Source organism: Gavia stellata, chromosome 1, assembly GCF_030936135.1.
Source record: "Gavia stellata isolate bGavSte3 chromosome 1, bGavSte3.hap2, whole genome shotgun sequence".
NCBI classification, from domain to species: domain Eukaryota; kingdom Metazoa; phylum Chordata; class Aves; order Gaviiformes; family Gaviidae; genus Gavia; species Gavia stellata.
The window spans coordinates 33,517,369-33,536,552 of NC_082594.1; the positions used below are offsets into that span (position 1 = coordinate 33,517,369).

At 40.9% G+C, this 19,184-nt stretch overlaps 1 protein-coding gene across 2 annotated transcripts in view; it reads left to right on the plus strand.

Moving 5' to 3' along the window:
* The window catches only part of ENOX1 (ecto-NOX disulfide-thiol exchanger 1), a 374,261-nt gene that overhangs the window by 264,105 nt on the left and 90,972 nt on the right, over positions 1-19,184 (plus strand). For both annotated transcript variants that reach the window (XM_059833157.1, XM_059833238.1), the window contains exons 6-8: positions 676-849; positions 2,583-2,789; positions 9,480-9,713. In XM_059833157.1, coding sequence (XP_059689140.1) covers positions 676-849; positions 2,583-2,789; positions 9,480-9,713 — 615 coding nt within the window. The remainder of the gene's footprint in view (positions 1-675; positions 850-2,582; positions 2,790-9,479; positions 9,714-19,184) is intronic.

The following is a 19,184-nucleotide window of genomic DNA, read 5'->3' on the forward strand; positions in this document are numbered from 1 at the left end:
AGAGAATCAATCCGATTAAATAACAGGACAAGAAGGAATTAATTCCGAGGTTCAAAAAGACCCCATTCTATGCAGCTGAAACTTTATATTCCAGGGTAAAATGGTTAGAAGTCTTGGCTAACTACACTTCTATGAAACAGCCAGAAATGAATCTTTCTCTGTAGTGTTTGTAAATCAAGGTCACTTATGTGAGAAGGCTGTGTTGTGATAAATCTGTCTGGCAATTAGATGGAGAGGGCATATTGATGTTAAATTATATTCTTTGTACACTCTGGTCAGAAGGCAATGTAAACACGACAATAGCATTATGAGACAGAAAATTGCATTCTGGATAATAACAAATACTCATTGTGCATGGTTTTACCCTTTAATGTGCTGTGTTTTACTCAGTCGTATTAATATTTTAAATTATGTAACATTCCCTTGTTTATGGATAGTTTATTTTTTTCACTGAAAATGCACTTCCCTTTCCCTCTCCCTCTTCCTTCCCCTCTCTCTCTCCCTCTCTCCTCCCTATTGTTCTGCCATTCTCTCTTCCATTTTTCCTTCTCACTTCTTTTTTTAACAGTGATGCTTGGAAAAAAAAAAAGCCTAAAGCAAAACTGTCTGTGCAAGAAAATAGTAACAAGTGGTTTCAAGATTTATAAGCCAGGATTTTATGTTATATATTTACAGATTCAATCTGTGTACCAGGCTTTGATCCAAGCCTTAGCATGATGACTGGAATCACTCCGATTAACCCAATGATACCAGGCATGGGGTTAGTGCCACCACCACCACCAACAGATGTGCCTGTAGTCAAAGAAATAATTCACTGCAAAAGCTGCACGCTCTTCCCTCCAAACCCAAGTAAGTGGATCTGATGAAAGAATGTGATTTTCCTAAATATATTGCATGACCTTTTTTTTATCTAATAAAAATTATGTTTTTTAAATAGACTGTAGGCAAGTATGGTGTTTCCTTCTAAGGTCTACTCTGTGTGTAAAGCGTGGTATGGTAGCAGAGCATACTTACTCATCTCTGTAAGGTCATGTGAAAAAACCTACCCAGTTTGTACAAAAAAGAAAAATAATTACTTAAACAAAGCTAACAGAGCCTGAAGAAATCTGTCTTTCCTTTAGATCAGAATGTCACAAAATATAAAGATTACATGGTGCTGATCATCTCCATGCTCCCCTTCAGGTGCCCACAGTTAATGGGACCAATCTGGGCTCGTGTTCCTGAACAGAGCACCTGGCACCCAAACACGGACTAGCTCTGGTCCCTGTCTGGGGGAGATAGAGGAGAAGGGGGACTACAGCTCCTCTCTTGCCATTGTTGGAGGGGCAGCATGCAGATGAGCTGTTTCTCCTCTTTGAGAGCCAGGACCAGGCTTCCTTCTGCCCCTTCTGGGATTTTGTGCAAATGGAAAACTCTTCCCACTGAGCCACCAGCTCAGTCACAAAGCCTGATTTTGTGTATATTAGTCCCAGGAGTTTAGTTTCAGAGCCATCAGACCAGAGGCTTTCACTATCACTGTGAAGACAAAAGAGAAAATTAAGCAAATAGTCTGGTGCTCTGGATTGGCAGAGTACCCAGACCATGGTTTAATCAAACTGGCTGTGTGTGTGAATATGCATATATATGTATATTTTTAAGGTTGTAACCCCGTTTACTGTGTTAAAGGGCCAAAAAACTAAGTCATATGAATCAGATTCCTTCTTAGAGAATTACTTCTAGAGGAATACTCTAGTAATCTACATAATAACAAGGTGAAGTGTTATGGCAGAGTGTATTTTTTGTATAACCTTCAAAAATTTAATAGTTTCCATTATTTAAATGTGTATATATTATATATATACACACACATAAAAATGACATTTCTAGCCACTCCACTTCACGAGCACTTGTAAACAGCGAGGTTATCCTTCCCGTGTGCTGGCGTCTGCTCCATTATCTGGCAACAAGACAAAACAGATAACCGGTAGAGCATTTTCATCATGCTGTCACTTCATTGTGTTTCCCACTTCGTTTTTCTGTTTGTTGTGCTCTTGTACTCTGAGGCAGAAGTGAAATTATGCTAAGACCAGGGAAAGGTGTCCGTTCAGCCCAAGTGCCCGCAGTGTACGCAGCATGGGCTGGCTTGCAGAGCGCCCACACACTTGGTGAGTGTGGTGAGTGATGGGTATGAGCCAGAGATGGTGAAGTTCAGGCTTTGAATATACTGCACCAGTGCTTGAGATCTGTGGTCAGGGTCAATCAGTTGCAGAAGCTCCCGGCTTTGAAACAGAGTATTTTCTAATTTTTGTGTGACTGTGCAGGGAAGAGAAAGATCCTTTTAGACCTTATTGCCTGTCCTGGAGAACAACCCTCAGTGGCAGGAATTAATCTCTGAAATGCCACCTAAAACTTGAAAAGGTTTAGATTCAAGTAATCAGTTTTGGACAATCTCTGCAATATTCAATTATTTTGCTTGTCCTTCTCTCCCACCTCCATGCTATGTCAAATAACTGTTGCTGCCCAGAACTGATTAGGGGAATGAATAGGGCCAATGGATCAAAAGACGAATTTTGTATTCCAATGTGATTTCTGTTTTGACTTAGATCTTCCACCACCTTCAACAAGAGAGAGACCTCCTGGGTGTAAAACAGTGTTTGTTGGAGGATTACCAGAAAACGCAACGGAGGAAATTATTCAGGAGGTCTTTGAGCAGTGCGGAGATATAACAGCAATCCGGAAAAGCAAGAAGAATTTTTGTCACATTCGTTTTGCAGAGGAGTTCATGGTTGATAAAGCCATTTACCTTTCTGGTACTTCACATTCTTTAATGGATTTTCCTTGCTTCTCATTTGTATTTTGTGATGCTAATGTTTGCTTATTTTCTTAGCTTTTATCTCAGCAAGTCTTTCTTGAGCTCAGTGGCTGTAGCTTGGGGTGGCAAGGGGCAATTCTGTATTTCTCCGTGTCTGCCAAGACTTGTGCACGGTTTTGTATGTTGCTTACCCGGGAGCAACTTCCTGCCATCCCACAACAATGCAACAGATCCTGAAATTCACTACAGAACAATCTTATTTTCGATATACACAGGTTTATATAGTTTTGCTCACAGGTTGTGGAAAGAGGAGGGCACTAGGCCAGGAATGCTGCTGTTTTCCAGTGCCAATTTCTCTGATAGGCTGGCAATATCATTGGCATATTTTTATAGATTTGCAGTGCAGTCTGAATAAAGTCTGCCTTTATGCGTGCATGTATTCAGCTACCACATGGGTTAGATTCAGAGCCCCATCTGTAGGCTACGTCTGTTGCCTCGCAGGACAAGGAATGCCACAGAAACTCAGATGTAAAATTTCTGAATCTCTTTTATTTTCCAACAAAGGAACAGACAAAAAACACCCCTCTAACTCACAGGGGAAAAAGAAAAAAAGAAAGAAGAAAAAAGATGAAAAACAATTCTGCTTTCACATATCAGGCTTCATTGATTGTCAGTGCCCTCTTAAGGTTACAGGCTCCTTCCTATGAGGACTGGCTTCCTAACTGAGCCCTTCTTCATCATTTTCCGAGCTGGATCCCATTCTCTGTATGTATTTGTCTCCACAGGCCAGTTCATCTCTTTTTTCTGGGTCCTGGGGAGACCCACAAGCATTGTTTTTCCCAACAAGTGTAGTGTAACACTTTCACCCCACATGCAAGGTATTCTTAAATAAACCAAGGGCCAGGGTCTATGCCTTGGCCAAGATGAGCTGACGCAGGCTGGCTTACAGCAACCCACCCTGTGTAGGGTGACCTCAAAGGGACCCACTGGGACCATCCAAAACGGAGCCTGGGAGGCAGCTAACGATTAGGGATACCTTGTTTGAACTCCCACCCTGACCATCTTCTGTTTAGCAGTAAAGACATAACCTCAGTGTCCTGTAGGTGTCCGTAGGAAGCTCACACACCTAGAAGGAAGTTGTCTCTCAAATCACCATCAACTACATCTTAAAATGAAAAAAAGAAAGAAAAGAAAACATTTGAACTTCTGAAATATGTGGTTAGGAAAAACCTAGCTCCTTTGTTTCACAAAGGTTTTTGTGCTTGGGTTTGTGGGGGTTTTTTTCTAACTTGGCTGCTTGCTTTAAATATCTGTTTGAAGAGCTACAGAATATTGTGAGTTTTATGAGGTCTATATAAAGATTTCTTTGAAATATTGCTGTATTTTCAGGTTTCTTCCAGATCTTAATTCCACCCTGTTTTTTCCTTCCTTTTTTTTTTATTTATTTTCACTTAATTTCTTCTTCCCTCCTTATCCTCTCTTCCCAGTTTCCATCCTTCCTGTTTATTTGTTTATTCACTTATTAATTCCATAATGCTGTAGTTCATTGGGACAGATTACAGGCATCACAGTAGTAAGCAGCAGCAGCACATTTCCCAGCTTCCAACTTCTGTCTAGGGGACCCCATCTCCACAAGCAACGGAGCAGAGGAGGGGCACACCAGATTCAGTAGGAGCTGGTATTACTGTATATGATAAACAACACAGTGGCAAGAAAGAGAGCAAAGAAAAGCTCAGAAACATACAGGCCGCCACGCTGGGCCAGAGCCAGCATCCCTCTAGCTCAGTTTCCTGCTTCTTGGCAGTTGACTGCACCCTTTGCTTGACTCAAGTTTTATTTTAATTTTATATGCCTTAAATCCTGGAGGACCAGATTTGATGATTAGAGGTAGGAAATTCCCTGTGCTGCCATGTGTCCTCCTCGTTCATAACGCACTAGAGTGCGCATTCAGAATAAGGTAAATGAGCAGAGATGGAGGTGGCAGATTCCCTTCCTCATCCTTCCTCATCCTGAATTTTCTGCCTGTTCCTGATCCATCCTTCCTTCTCCCGTTTCCTTTCATCACAGTCGCACTGCTATCTACGCTTCCTCTTACCATCTGCCCCGCAGCCTCCCTCCCCATCTGCCTTTTCGTCCACACCTTGTCTTTCTTCCAAAGTGTTGTACTTAGTGCCTATGACCAGATCAGGGGAAGAACCAGTGGAGCTGAGAGGGAGGAGGAAGCAGAGCAGGGGCACGCTGCAGCCAAGTTTCACTTCTTTTTACCACCCGCACTGACCTCCTCAGATGAAACAGGGAGCACTGACTGTCCCCCAGCACCTCAGAGCAGGGAGGTCTAGCAATGGGCAGAGGCATGTTTTATTTGTACTGAAATATTGGGGGTTTTTACCAGTCTTTATTCCTCTCTCAAACATAATGTATTCTGAAATGGTGGGGATAAAGCGTATTGTTAAGTCATTTTCTTTTCCCTGTAAGAGACAAAAGAGACGTACAATCAGAATTTGTGGTTAATATAGCATGTGTGTTATATTAGGGAAAAGTCATGCCTTCGATGTTTGTAATATAACGATAATTTTGTCTACCTAATCAGTTTTATCTGTCTACCTCATCTAATCTCATCAGACTTTGTATTTATCCAGTGCTTATCATCAGAATAGTGCAAGTGATTACAAAATCCATCAAGTAGTTTAATCACTGATTTTTTTTCCTTTCTATTCCCAAGTAAACATGTATGAAAAGGAGACTGAGAGATGGGTAGAAGACTGATAAAAAAGTTGACTTGAGGAAAGGCCGTTTTCATTTAGCCCTGAAAGTTACATTTTGATCTCCCGAGGAAAAGATTTTCTAAAATCGACATACCAGCCCATGAGAAAGCTCTTTCTCCAAACTGGATGTACTTTACTCTTGTGGCTGACAATTCAGTAACTCCTGCAAATATTGATGGCCCTGGACTTAGAAATACGGGACAAACAGGTGGCTTGAGACAGACCTGTTTATACCCCAAAAGCCTGTGTATGCATTTTTCCTGTGCTGATATTTTCCCAGGGGGGTTTCCATTTAGTACCATGTACTAGTTTTATTTTATGTTCTCGATGATCATCATCAACGCTCTGATCTAGATCCCCGGTTAGAGAGCAACTATTGGCTGGTCCCCAATATAGCAACACTCAAAGGTAAGTCAAGCCACGGAGTTTTGACTAGACCTGTGATACGGAAAAACCGTGTTTGATTTTTATTTAGCACCCTCATTAATTTTTCCTGTTGCTTCTCCTTTAAAGTGAGGATCTTGGCAAGTCTTTTCCTCTGCCATTGTGTAAGAAACTGGAACTAAAAATGGCAAGCCAGGGTCACAGTTAATGGTAGCTGCAGTCCCGAACGAAGAGATGGGGAAAAGGGTCTGTGAGGGCAATTAATTCCCCATACATGAAGGGGAGGCAATGGCAGGTGGTTCTCTCATACATTTAAATATCCTCGAACATCAATAAGGAGACATGGTATTAGAAAAGAGCGAGCCCCCCAGCTGCCCCATAGCTCAGAGCTGCCATCCCAAATGGGTGCCTGAGGATCCCATATACAAAATAGGACCTGCCAGTTGTGCACCCCTTGCTACACAGCATCTTGCTGGCTGTCCACCCATCAAGCAGTCTGTTCTTCGCTGGCCAGGGCATTGGTCCTGTAGTGTCCCCAAAGCCTGATTTAGGAGGGTGCAAGAAATCATGCCAAAGACATTTTCTTTTTTTATTAAGGGAAAGATGCCAAGCCCTGAGCAACCTGGTCTGACTTTGAAGTTGACCCTGCTCTGAGAGGGGGATTAGACTAGATGACATCCAAGGTCCCTTCCGACCCAGGTTATTCTAAGTTTCTGTGCTGGTGGAAACCACCTGGCTCACTGGCCACCTTCAGTCTTAAGAGTTAGACAAGCAGTGAGATTTTTTCGGTGCAATTCATGGGCAATTTCAGAATCTGTTAATTTGGAGGCACTTAAAGTGGTTACCTAAAGGGAACCATTTGTCCAGTGCTACACAGGGTACTGGGTTTTGGACTGCAATTTACACTGTTCAATGTTTTTTTCCACTATCCCCATTTACTTCAAAAATGAGGGCCACTTTAGTGGAACTCAGCTTTGCCTGTGCACACACAACTTGTAGGCGCACAGTTCTTTTCATTACCTCTTTTTTCAGATTAAGTGGGGCTTTGAGGTCCACAAGAGTCTTGCATCCTGCAGTGCCGTGTTTCTCGGTCTGTCCATGCCCAGTGTGCTCCTGCCAATGGAGGTGAAAGGCAGAGGAGAGGAAGAGGGACTGTGTCTTCCTGGAAAGTCCAGCCCAGCTGGGAGATCTAATTTTAGGTTCACGAGACCTGGCACCTTGGCAGTGTCCCTTCACACTGCTGATAATGCCATTTTGGCACAGAGCAATCACTATTTGAGGAATGCAGCTGGCGAGTGGAACTGGGGGTGTTAACATTTGTCACGGTTATCAGGGTAGCTGCACCACTGACCCCTTTTGGCTGGTCCCTTTGTGCCTACACCTCTGTGGATAAAGCTACATAATTACCCCTTGTTAGTTCAGGGCTCAGCTCTGAAAGGTCACCCACACTCTTCTTCTGTAATGTGTCACTGAATATGGTGTATCTGTAATTCTCCCCTTCAACACCTTGTGACTAGAGCTACGTGTATGACTGCAAACAGCCTTCTGGGGGAAAAAGGTAGTGTTTACTCCTCTGAGCAAGAGAAAGCAGAGCAAAATAAAGGGGGTTTTAAAATAACAATCAATTCCCTCATTTGCTTCTCTTGAAATATTCAGTTCTACTTCACCCCAAGCTCGTGAACCTTGGAGACCGGATTCGGTAGGTTCCATGGAAGTTTTTGATGCTTTCTGGCTTTTAAGGACCTCTGAAACACTTAGCTTGAGTCTTTCATCTGGGTTTGGGCTCCTTGCTGGAAAATGAGTCATACCTCTTCCTCACTGACAGGCTACTTAGCTGAACTCCACAAGATGTTTGAAAGGAAAATGTCAAATCAAAAGGCACTAAGATTGGGTTTTTTTGAAGGATCACTACATATATGGATATTTAATGTCTTTGAAGCTATTGTCTCATATGTTCTGTAGTACAGACAGTCCCTTGTATTCATACAGCAGGATGTTTTTCAAGCAGTGAAACAGAGTATGTCTAGATACACATTTTGCAAAGATGCTCCTAATCTACTACGCAAGTCTTAGCTTTGCTGTCCCTGGAGAGAGTTCAAAACTGAGTTTTAACTGTGGTGGTGACGTGCTGAAGCTCTTCAGACCACAGGCAAACCACGAGACTGAAAGAAAGGTTCTCTTGGATTGCTCTTCAAAAGCAGTAAACACCATTTTTCCTGACATTTTGAATTGGAGCTTCCTGCCCCTCGAGTTATTACACAGTGGTTGTAGTAGTGTCTGTTTCTCAAGAGGCTCCTATATGCCAGCTCAGCACAGAGTTCATCTCCGCAGCATCCTGTGATTTGAGAAGTTTCTGCTGGGCTGCTCTGCTTCTGAAGCTACTGCAGTGGGTTGGCATGGAGAAATTAGAGCTGGCCCTGTGCAGACTGATTAATTTTACCTGCATCTGAAGGCTCTGTTTGCAGCTTTCTATGTAGTGTTTTCTCACACTTTCTCTGAATCAGCATTTTAGAGAAACTGCTCTGCGCGTATCTTTCAGCCTTGGAAATAAAACTTGAAAAAAGATACGTTCTTCCCAGCATATGTTCTTCCATAGTATGGTCACAAAAAGCTCCTTTTATAGCTTTGGCGTGATTTGTTTGTTCTCTGACAGCAGTCAAGTGTTTTAGTTCAAAGCAGGGCCTTGTTGTACCACTGCATATCCCCTGACTTAAAGCCTTTGCAGTCTGCTAGCTTTAGCATATGATACATTGACCAAATTATGAGTATGTAGAACATTGCTAAAGATGAGGCATAACAGGATCATTTTTTGTTCTGAAACGGGTCTTGCAAGTGCCTAATAAATCAATCCACACTTTTAAAATTACTTTAAAGAATGCTGAACTCAATTCATTTGTAGGTGGTTTATATTTGCTGCCAGATTATTTCCAATGGGCAATTGGGAAGTAGTGTTTGCAATTGTAAAGCCTCAAAATTTGAGATCTAGCATCAATGCAGGTATGACACCACACTCTTTGTGGCCCAGGAATTTATGTAGTGCAATTTTCTCATTTACCTATAGTCACGGTTTTTATAAAATTCAGCCTTTCCCTATACTTCCAATTCCTTTAACAGGCTGGAGAAGAGGACTAAACTGCACATGATGTCAACAGGACCAGGGGAAGAAGGACTCTACCTTCAAACCAAAATAGATCCTTTTTCAGTAGTTGTTTTTCGTTTAGTTGGCCTTTGCACTTTCAAAGGTTGGGAATATCGGGTAGAAAAATGGCATATTTTGAGAGACTCCTAAACAGGAATGTAGATGCTATACCTTTGGGTCGACTTTTTCAGCTCATCTACTATGTTGATAGGTGATGCAGAAAATTGCGAGGAAAAATGAGTGTATGAATGTTTATCTTCATGTGAAAGCACAGTGATCGATAGATCCTATGTAGATATGTGGGAATCTGTTAATGTACATTTTTACTTAACTGCGCTTGAGGGGAAAAAAAAATAAGCAAAGAAGTCCTGCAACAGTTAGTTCTGCTTGTTGGTTTCAGGTTACCGCATGAGATTAGGATCTAGCACAGACAAAAAGGATTCAGGTCGCCTTCATGTTGATTTTGCTCAGGCAAGAGATGACTTTTATGAATGGGAATGCAAACAAAGAATGCTGGCCCGAGAAGAACGCCACAGACGCAAAATGGAAGAAGACAGACTGCGCCCTCCTTCTCCTCCGGCCATAATGCATTATTCTGAACACGAAGCTGCTTTGCTGGCTGAAAAACTGAAAGGTAAGCAGCATTTGATACTTTTCAGTGTATTATTCCTTAAGAGCAGGAGCCATCCAGAAGTCAGAGCTGGGGAGCAGATTTCTCTCTGATGTATTTCATTACTTGCCCTGTTAGCTTTCCCCCATTCTTCTGCCATTTCTATGCCAATGGTAATGATACTCACCCACCTGCTAGAAACGTATAATGTCTGTCCATCTACCTGTGCTTTAACAGCTAAAACATAACCTTCAGAATACTACAGTGGGGTTTTTTCTGTTCAGTTGCTGTCATCATCTACCTTGGAAATGCTCTCATAATAAGACAACCTGTTACAAACATCCTTCATATTAAAGGCCAGATTCTTAAAATGTCTTTATTCCTTGACTGATATGTCACTACATTACATGCATGTGACTGTCCCAATTCCTAGCATTTAAATTGCCCTCATGAGCTGCATTTTAACTTGCCCCTCAGATGCAGTGGTACAACTTATCTCTGACAGACACCATCCATTCTTTCATTCCCTCTTTAGGGTTAGAATTACTTGTGCAAGATATCATATTGTTTTGGTATGTGTTTGCTTGCTTGCTTGTTTTTTCTAGGTACACTTACTGAGTTAATATTTTTCAAGGGTACAGCTTGAGGATTCCTGTCTTCAGTAGTTAACATAGAAAGTAAGAAGCAAAGAAATAAAATTATTCATGGTAAAGAAATTTAAAAAAAGATCAAGCAAACAACTCCTCATACCCCTTAGAGTTTTATCTGTTTTCATTAAGTGTTTAGCAATTGTGTTTGGCATTCTTTCCCCACGTGGTGGCCAAGCACGTTACTTTACTGTGTGCCAGGTCACAAGAAACTGTGATTCTTGCCACTGTTTCAGAATTATCCAGATTAGACTTAGGCTATCTAGCTGTCAACACACCGGCCTCTGTTCTAATTATGAAACATGGTTGGGAAGCCAGAGAAGGACAGTGCAAAGTGTTGCATCCTTGGAGCATGGAGCAGAGATGCACCCTACTGTCTCTCTGAGTACTGCATTGGTCGCTGTTAGTTGTCACTGTTACCTCGGTCTGCTCTTAGTTTGGCTGACTGATATTCTCACCACATACACTCCTCTATTAAATAATTCATTAAGTAACTGGGGGATTGGTAAAATAATCCACATGGATTGATAGACCAGGAGAAAAGGAGGAAAGAGGCACAAATATAAGAATTTTTAATTCTTACTTAGCTTCCAGTCCAGCTCCTCTAGAGGTTACACAATACAATACAGAATTTTAGATCCATCTGTTCCCAGAATCTGTTTTCAGTTGAATATTTTAGGAGTTAATCTTTTATAGGGAAGTTTTTCTTTACGTAGTAAGGCCTAGAGGTTTCCTGAACTAAGCCAGCAAATGTAAGAAGTCTGGACAATTTCTTCCGTATGGCTAGCTGTTGCTTGGGGCAACTGAATGCGGGTTTTTGCAAGATGTTTAAGACGTCTATATTTAGAAGGGGTTTTCTTTTCATTCTGGGAAGTTTCCATACTTAATTAAAACTTATTCCAAGTACTTAGATCTTTGGTTCTCCTGAGGGACATTTGACCAGAGCTTGGCATATATGCACAAGTTTAATATAGAAATATTTTGAGCGTGATATAGACCGACACCATGTACATGACTATTTCTCTGGAAATAAAGGTAAACTTTCAGAAACATACAGAATTAAATATAATAAATTAAGAAACCAAAATGGTAAGTTTATTTTTTATTGGTTAAAAAAAATCATTAAAATCCAGCAAAAGTACATACTGCAATTTAAAAAACTTTGCTAATTAGCACTTGCCTTGTAGCGAGATTAATGCCACCAACCCTGGATCTGTATAGATTGTTGGGGATGGAGAGTGCAAAGAAGCCCCCTCTCTTCTCACTGGTCATGAGTTGTCTCCTATACTAGGTACTCTAGAAAGCAGAGGTGTGGTTCAGTCATTATACTGGTCTGCTTTACCTTTCCTATGGCATCATAGCCAGTATCTATAAGGCAGTGGAGTAGAACATTATGGCCTCCCCTGGGCAAATGAATTCACCACATGAGCCCATTGTGACATCCTAAAAACAGAAGTAAAGCAACACTAAAAAATCTTCTTTAACTCTGACAAAGGGCAGTTCATGTCATCATACATTCACAATTTAAATGTGGACTTCCACGAAGCTAACACAAGATATATACATGTACACACACACACAAAACTTGGGGTCAAAATCTCAGGTGTCTGGATATCAGCAGATTTGCATTGCTGCAAAAGCCTGGACAATTCATCCCAAAGAAAAGAAAGATCAAAATGTATCTGCTCTTGGCAGGATTTACCTTGAAAGATTGGGTTTTGAGCAGATGCTTTGCAGTTGTTTTCTTAAGGGAAGTCATGACCTCCCCATGGTACCCACTTCCAAAGACTGCTGAGCCCTGTTGCCAGCTCATGAGACAGAGCTGCAGGTGCCCAACATGCAGGTTTCAGCTCCTGCAGTGCCTCCAGAACTTCACTGAGCAACACTAGCTGAAAAGCAAGTCAAAATAGCTAAACATCTGTCATCCCAAGATGCTGCTTTGCAATCACAGATGTAGACAACTTGGTCTAAATCCAAGCAACTTTTGTTGTCAAAATAACCTTGGAAATTCCTTACAGCAAGGAAATTTGATGGTGAGCAGAGATGAACTAGGCTCATCAGCCAGTCCCCTATTGTGGTCTAGATATTTATTGAGTCTATGACAGAGGTGACAACATCTTTTTTCACCTTCTGCAAACTTCAGCATAAGACTTAAAGAAATCATTGGTTTGGTGCACCAGACTTGGCTGGAAATGAAATCCTTCATAACGTTTTCCTTCTTGACAGTGTGGACATTTTTATTCACCTTTCATACTGTTAGCCAAGAGTGTATTCACTTTTCTTTTCTCTAAGTGCCTGTGATGTTGTTCCTCTTCCTGTCCACCTATCATGTTTTGCCATTACCACTTTTCACTATCTGGCAGTGACATATTGCCAGTATCTTGGGTGTAGGTCTCATGGATTTGAGCCTGTAGCTCTAAAAATATAGGCCTACACTACTAGCTCTCATTGAGTAAACATTTTTTGAGCTGGTCTGCATTGCTAATTTGCTAGTGATGTTCTTTGCTAGTCACAGCCAGAACCAAAAGAGGAAGAAGCCAAGGAGATGACAGTTCATAAAAGAGGAGATTTACTGCATTGGAAAGATGACTTGTCACAAAATATTTGATTTAAATTTGTTTCATACACTCCCATATCACATTCGCAAGCCTTCTTCATGACTCCAGGACATAGAAGGCAGAAGAGTACTGAGCCTGGACTATCAGAATGAAATGAGCTCCAGCATTCAAATTAGATGGGCAACATGGGGAAGAACATGAGCTCCTCCTCATACCAGGGCTATGCTGATCAGTTTGAGCTTGTACCACACGTTTTAGGTTTGCAAGCTCGTTGGGAAAATAAAACCGCTATTTAATTTTGCATGGCAAGTTATTTTTGTTTGGGTTCTTTTTTGACCTTCTAAACCACTAAAGTAGATTTGAAGAGAAAAAGCAAAATAAAAACTAGGCGCCATTTGTTTAAAATGGTAAAGTAAAATTTCGCTTTTTCAAAAGGTACACTTTATATCTACTTTTTGATCCAAGTATTCCAAAATTTGTCACGACATTGCAAATAGTTTCATCAAACCATTCTCTGATTGCCATGGAATAAGATAACAGCTAAGCATAACTCAGGTTAATGAAACTTCTGGCCTCCTTTCTGACATCCTCCTGTCTTAGGTAGAAACCTGTGTTTCCTTGAGAAAATCTCTCAAGAAATTCACAGACGTGAATTCTGGGAAACCAAGGTCTTTTACAATGAAGTGTAAATGTGAACTTCCTCCTTAAAAAGCCTTTGAGAATAGACCCTGAGTTCTTGTTCCAACAAAACCAGCAGAATATTGTGTCTTCTGCTATTGCATTATAAAAGTGTGACCTTTTGGTTCATTGCAGCATTTTGTTTGGTGTGTGTCTTTGAGGTTTTAATTCCTTAGTATTAAATCAGATGTGTTATTACTGCACAGTGAGATGTGTCGGTGGATATTCAGGATCAAATTTGCATACTCTGACATCTGTTTTCCTGGGTGCTTTATAAACAGTTGAGTAATCTGGTGCCCAGAACATCTCACAACTGGAGATAGGCTGAACGTTTCATCCTTAAGTGGAATGCTGCTCTGTCAGGTGCATTGGAACAAAACATTTTAATCTATGTGCTTATGACATTTGCGTTTCAAAGCAGAATTTTGAACATTATGGTATTTTTAATTCAAGCATATCTGTACCTAATGGTATCATCTTCAGAAATCCCTTTTTGCAAATAAGCTCCTTTAAAATACTACATCTGTCTTATTTGCTGCAGGTAGTTATATAGTTCCACCATCTAACAAAGACATCTCTTTCTATCTGATTATCTGTTTTTTAAATATTTTGAGCAAAGGAGACATAAATATCTGCAAGCTATATACAGTACCCTGGAATTTACCTCCCTTTTAAGTACAGTGTTTCTTTATGAACACAGGGAAGTTATTCATGTGGTTTTCCATTAAAAAAAATCTAACTTGAAAAATTGAGAAGCTGCTTCTTTGCCAGGCACTCTATTATCCCCTGAAGAGAGAACAGATTGGAAATTTAAATAAATAGATGGCAGTTACAGTAGAATGAACTAACTGGGGATGCATCTTGTGCAAGATTCAGGTAACATCAAGCCTGACAATCTCAACCCTTGCACATCGTTTGAAATATAAACAACATTTAATTGCTTGGGAAATAGGATATTTCACTGAGAAGAAAACCACGCTGCTTTCCTTATCACTCTGCACTTGAGAGACAGACTTATGGAGCGCTGCAGAAGCGGTGCAGTTATCCAGAGAGGCAAGTCTCACACAGAAAGGATCGAATTCAGTGCAGGGCTACGTCAGAAGGGGAGGCAAAGCTGAGATCCTCCGAACAAACCCAGTGAATGCCAGGTTTAATTGCTGCTGAAAGACTCCAGACCTTTTTTTAGCACGATCTTTTTTTATTAGTAGTATATCAGGACAGAGCCCTACCACAGACATGTTTCAACACTTTAGCGTCAAATCTGTTCACTCACCCTTCCCGTTTTTAGATCATCATTTTCTCCTTCCTCCTTCCATATGTTGCTGACATCTGCTGTGACACAATACATCTGGCTCCGAGAGCCTCGCACAGGGGCTGTGAGCAGGCACGGTGCGAGGGCACTTTTGTCTGCTGGCAGAGGAGCGTAAGGTGGGTTCAGCTATCAGCAGTCTGGTAACCCAGTTCCCTGGGCACCTTCCTCCAAAAGCCTGCAAGAAATACGTTTGCTATTAAGCGTATTACTGAAAGTATCCTCCTTCACCTAATCTGTATTGTATCAATGTGAATTTTAAGGTTTTAATATAAACCCACTTGATTAAATGTACGACACTGCAAAACGGCTCAAGGTAATTACTATGAACTGGAAAATTGCAGCTCACCAATCTGAAGGTTTGTGGTGTGATTTTGAGAAATAGGGAGGAAACTCAATACCCTCATCATTACTTTTTATTGGAAATAATGGCATCAGCAGGATAAGATAGTGGACTTCTGTGTTTCACATGAAACACCCACCTCTGGAAGAATCTTGTGTGATTTAATTTGGAAGAAAGAGTTTGATGATATAGGGGGGACAGAGTACCTTTTAAGATATCTTTTAGTAAATGTATATGCATATTTTTATCAAATCTGGTTTCAGCTAGTCATTTATTACGTAACTGGAAAAGTTTCTTGGTTATAGCATACAGTTAAGGCTATTTAAGAAATAGTAAGGTGGATATTAATCATTCTTTAAAATAACCCTTTGGCAGTAAGAATTTGTATTCCCTGATTCTCACTTATTATGCAGTGCCATCGGGTTAAAAATGTTATTAATCCCAAAAGTATCAGACTGAAGGGTGTGTTGCATGGCACAATTATATAAGGTATTTGAGCAGGGGAAAAAAGAAGGTGAGGGTAGTAGCTGAAGAGTTGTGTTTCTAGGTCAGTGGCAGGCACTCTGTGCAGAAGAAGCTTTTAAGCCAAGTAAAAAATAGGTCGTCATTGTGGTACCAAAAGTGGTGTGTGCTGGGCAGCAAATTGTTCCTGATGCACAGGGGAGCTGGGCTGAACCTACTGATGAGAGAGGTTAGTAAACCTTTTCCCTGACCTGATTCACCCACAGCAGTCACCCACAATGGTTTATTATTTTTCGTATTGAATTCAATGTTTGCAGTTTAGAAATCTTAGTTATAGCATAATAAGTTATTAAATCAGAAGTCAGATTAACAGTGACCTTGGCCATACATCCTCCCCTGGCTGCAGTTATATGGAGTGAAGAAGTTTGCATCCTGAACTCACCTCTACTACTTTCCTGTAATAGCTGGACTTGGCCCAGTTTGAGAAACTGGAACGGGAGCGTGATCAGCCGAGCAGCTCCAGGCAGACCTGAGGGCAGCATAACCGTAAGCAAAGGGGTAGTGCCGAGCAGGTGGGGATGAGGCAGGGGACCCAACATCCTCCTATGGCAGAGCTACAGCTGACAGGGACAGGCTGTCAATCAGAGGCAAATAGATGGGACATATCCCACAACTCTTGTCCCTGTAGCACAGTCATTCTCAGTGCTTGGAAGAATACCTTCAAGAGGTGTTTGTCAACTGGATTTCTACGGGTCAGGGCAGAGCTTAGCATGAAGGCACAACTGCCCCTTGCCATGTTACAGAAGGGCCAGAGAAAAATGAGATCATTAATGCAACCCAAAACATGCACAGCCAGCACAGGAGCTTTCTAGGTGTAGTCATTAGGATAAAGAACAACAGCTCTGTCTTTTCAGCATCTCCATGCAAACCTAGGAAATTGCATTAGGGGAGCATGATTAGAGACAAGAGGTAGTATGTGCTGACTCTGGACAACACGATGGCCCGTAGGACAACATAGAAGGATTGCCGTGATTTAGACAGGCTCCAAGTGTTGTGTGAATTATCTCAGATACTTTTCAAACATTTGAGAAAGCCCAGGGCTGGGAGGATACTAACAAGGCTAAAAGGAACTGTAGCACAATATTTGATCTTACACTAGCTAGAAGTCCAACATATAATGTCACTCGCTAAATACAGAAATATAAAGTTAGGTATATCTGAAATATATCTGTAAATGTAAAGATAGTAGTAATAAGAGTGTTTGAATGCCTGGCTTCAGAGTGATGGATTAGTCTGTCTCCTTTCTAATGGCTAAGACCTTAGAAACCATCACCCAAGTTGTGAAAGCACCTTATGGAGGTGCTTAACATTGAGACATAAATAGTCACAACATTTTAGCTTACTCTGAGCTGAATTCCACTCTGCGTTACACCAGGGAAACTCCATAAACTGAGAGTAAAATCTCTGTTTCCAACACTTGTTCCCAGTATACCATTTTGTAGCAGTTCTTTTCATAGTTTTTCCTATTAAAAAGTTTATGCCAGTTGGGATTGCGTAGAGGTGGTCAAATTACAAGCAGAAAAATGCAAAAGATTTGTCAACAATTATTCCTTTTTTTTCATAGAAGTATCCCTGTTGACAATTTCCCAGACAGCTCTAGGGATGCATTCTCTTTTCTTTATAGTTCATTTCATCTAAGTTGTGAGCTAGGATTTAAGTGCCAAATATCTTCAGTTGATATAAGAGGAATTTGAAATATCTTATCTCTAGAGGCCTGTGATTGAGTCTAGCAGCACCTGGAAATCTCTATCGACAAACACCCCGCAAGCCATCCTCAAATAATGGGTAATATTAAAGAGACGTAGTGTACATCACAGCTTGCAGTATAACTGAAAACCCAACACAGGTACACAAATGCTGTGTAGGTGTTCTGTAACTGGTGCACTTTTGTAATGGTTGGGACCTCCTCTAGGTGAACCTGCTCTGGTGGGGGGATTGGACTAGATGAACTCCAGAAGTCCCTTCCAACCCCTGTCATTCTGTGAAATGTAGATGTCTGTTGCCGAGATGTCTATATATGAGCAGGTCATCCCAGGCTCCCAGAAGCAGGCATTTCTGGGACACAGTTCACCTCACCCTCAAATAGACAGCTAAAACAGGACTCACAAAGCTTGTCCGACAAGTGTCCATCTCTTTCCATTGACAGTACCAGGACCCTGGGGTTACTAAATCAGATGTTGACATAAAGGACGTGAATCCTACCTTATTTGCTTAAAACATGCTGTAACTTGGAGGAGAAAAAAGCTTTAAGTGCAAGAAATAATTTGCCGCATGCTCATTTTAAAAGAACAATTACATATGGGAGCGTGTCTTATTCAAAGGAATTTATTTTAAGCATATGTTTTTAAACAGTGTATATTTATGTGCCTCCTACCGCAAGGGAATAATTTTGAACAGAATTAGGAGTTTTGTTTTATTTTTTTAATGAATGGCTGCAATCATAAGGCAGTTCATGCTCTGCTTAAATTAGATTCCATTGCTGCATTTCTTCTACTATTTATCTGCTAAATAAAAAATAAATGAACAATCCGGTATAAAAATCTGATTTTCTAAACGTGAACCTCTGATTGCTCAGAAAGAGTCACTGCATTCTGGATAAAGAAAATTAATTCATGGTGAGTCACCTTATGCCAGTCACTGAGTAGTCAGCTCAAGAACCAAAAAGTTAGAAATGAAGGTGAAATAAGGAAATTTTAAAACTGTAGAGTTTATTTACTAATGTGCTCCTGTTGTGCATATATTACCCTCTAGCATTTTTAAATGTATCTTCTAATTATGTAATCAATGAAGATGCTGATGTTTACCAATGAAAGGATTTTTTCCTGCTAGTACAGAGCCATGAATTAACTATAACAGGCCCACAGACCTCTGCAGCTCCCTGGCAGTATAATATGTTGAAAACAGGTTTTCAGCATGTCCTTTTAAATGGGTTGAGTCTATCTGGCAGAAGGATGGCATGTTTATGAACATCCCTCACAGACACCAACTGTGCCTGATAAAAACAAAACAAAAGGAGGGGGTGTTTTCGTTTCATATAGGACTCTGTAGCAAACCAACATACTCTGTGTACTGGGGAGACATTAAAGCAAGAAAAAGGGAGAATGGTTTCTGTGCAACTGATTTTCCTCACGCATCTCTGTGAAACATTTTTGCTCAGTCCTGCACACTGTTTCTTCACAGGTCACGGTTCCCCTTTTCAGAGGTGCTTCTGTGTATCATTTCTCCCAACTTTGCTGTTCATGTCTTGACCTAGATGGAATGGATAATTTGCTCTAAATGTTACTTCAGTGTTGGGTGATAAATTATGTGTGACGATATAGATAATGATGTCTACAAGGAAAAAAGAGGAACATTCAGCAGTAGTTACTCTCTACTCACAATCAGCTGCATCCTTGGTGTTAACAGGCTAGTGCCATCCACGGGGTGACCTGACTGTAC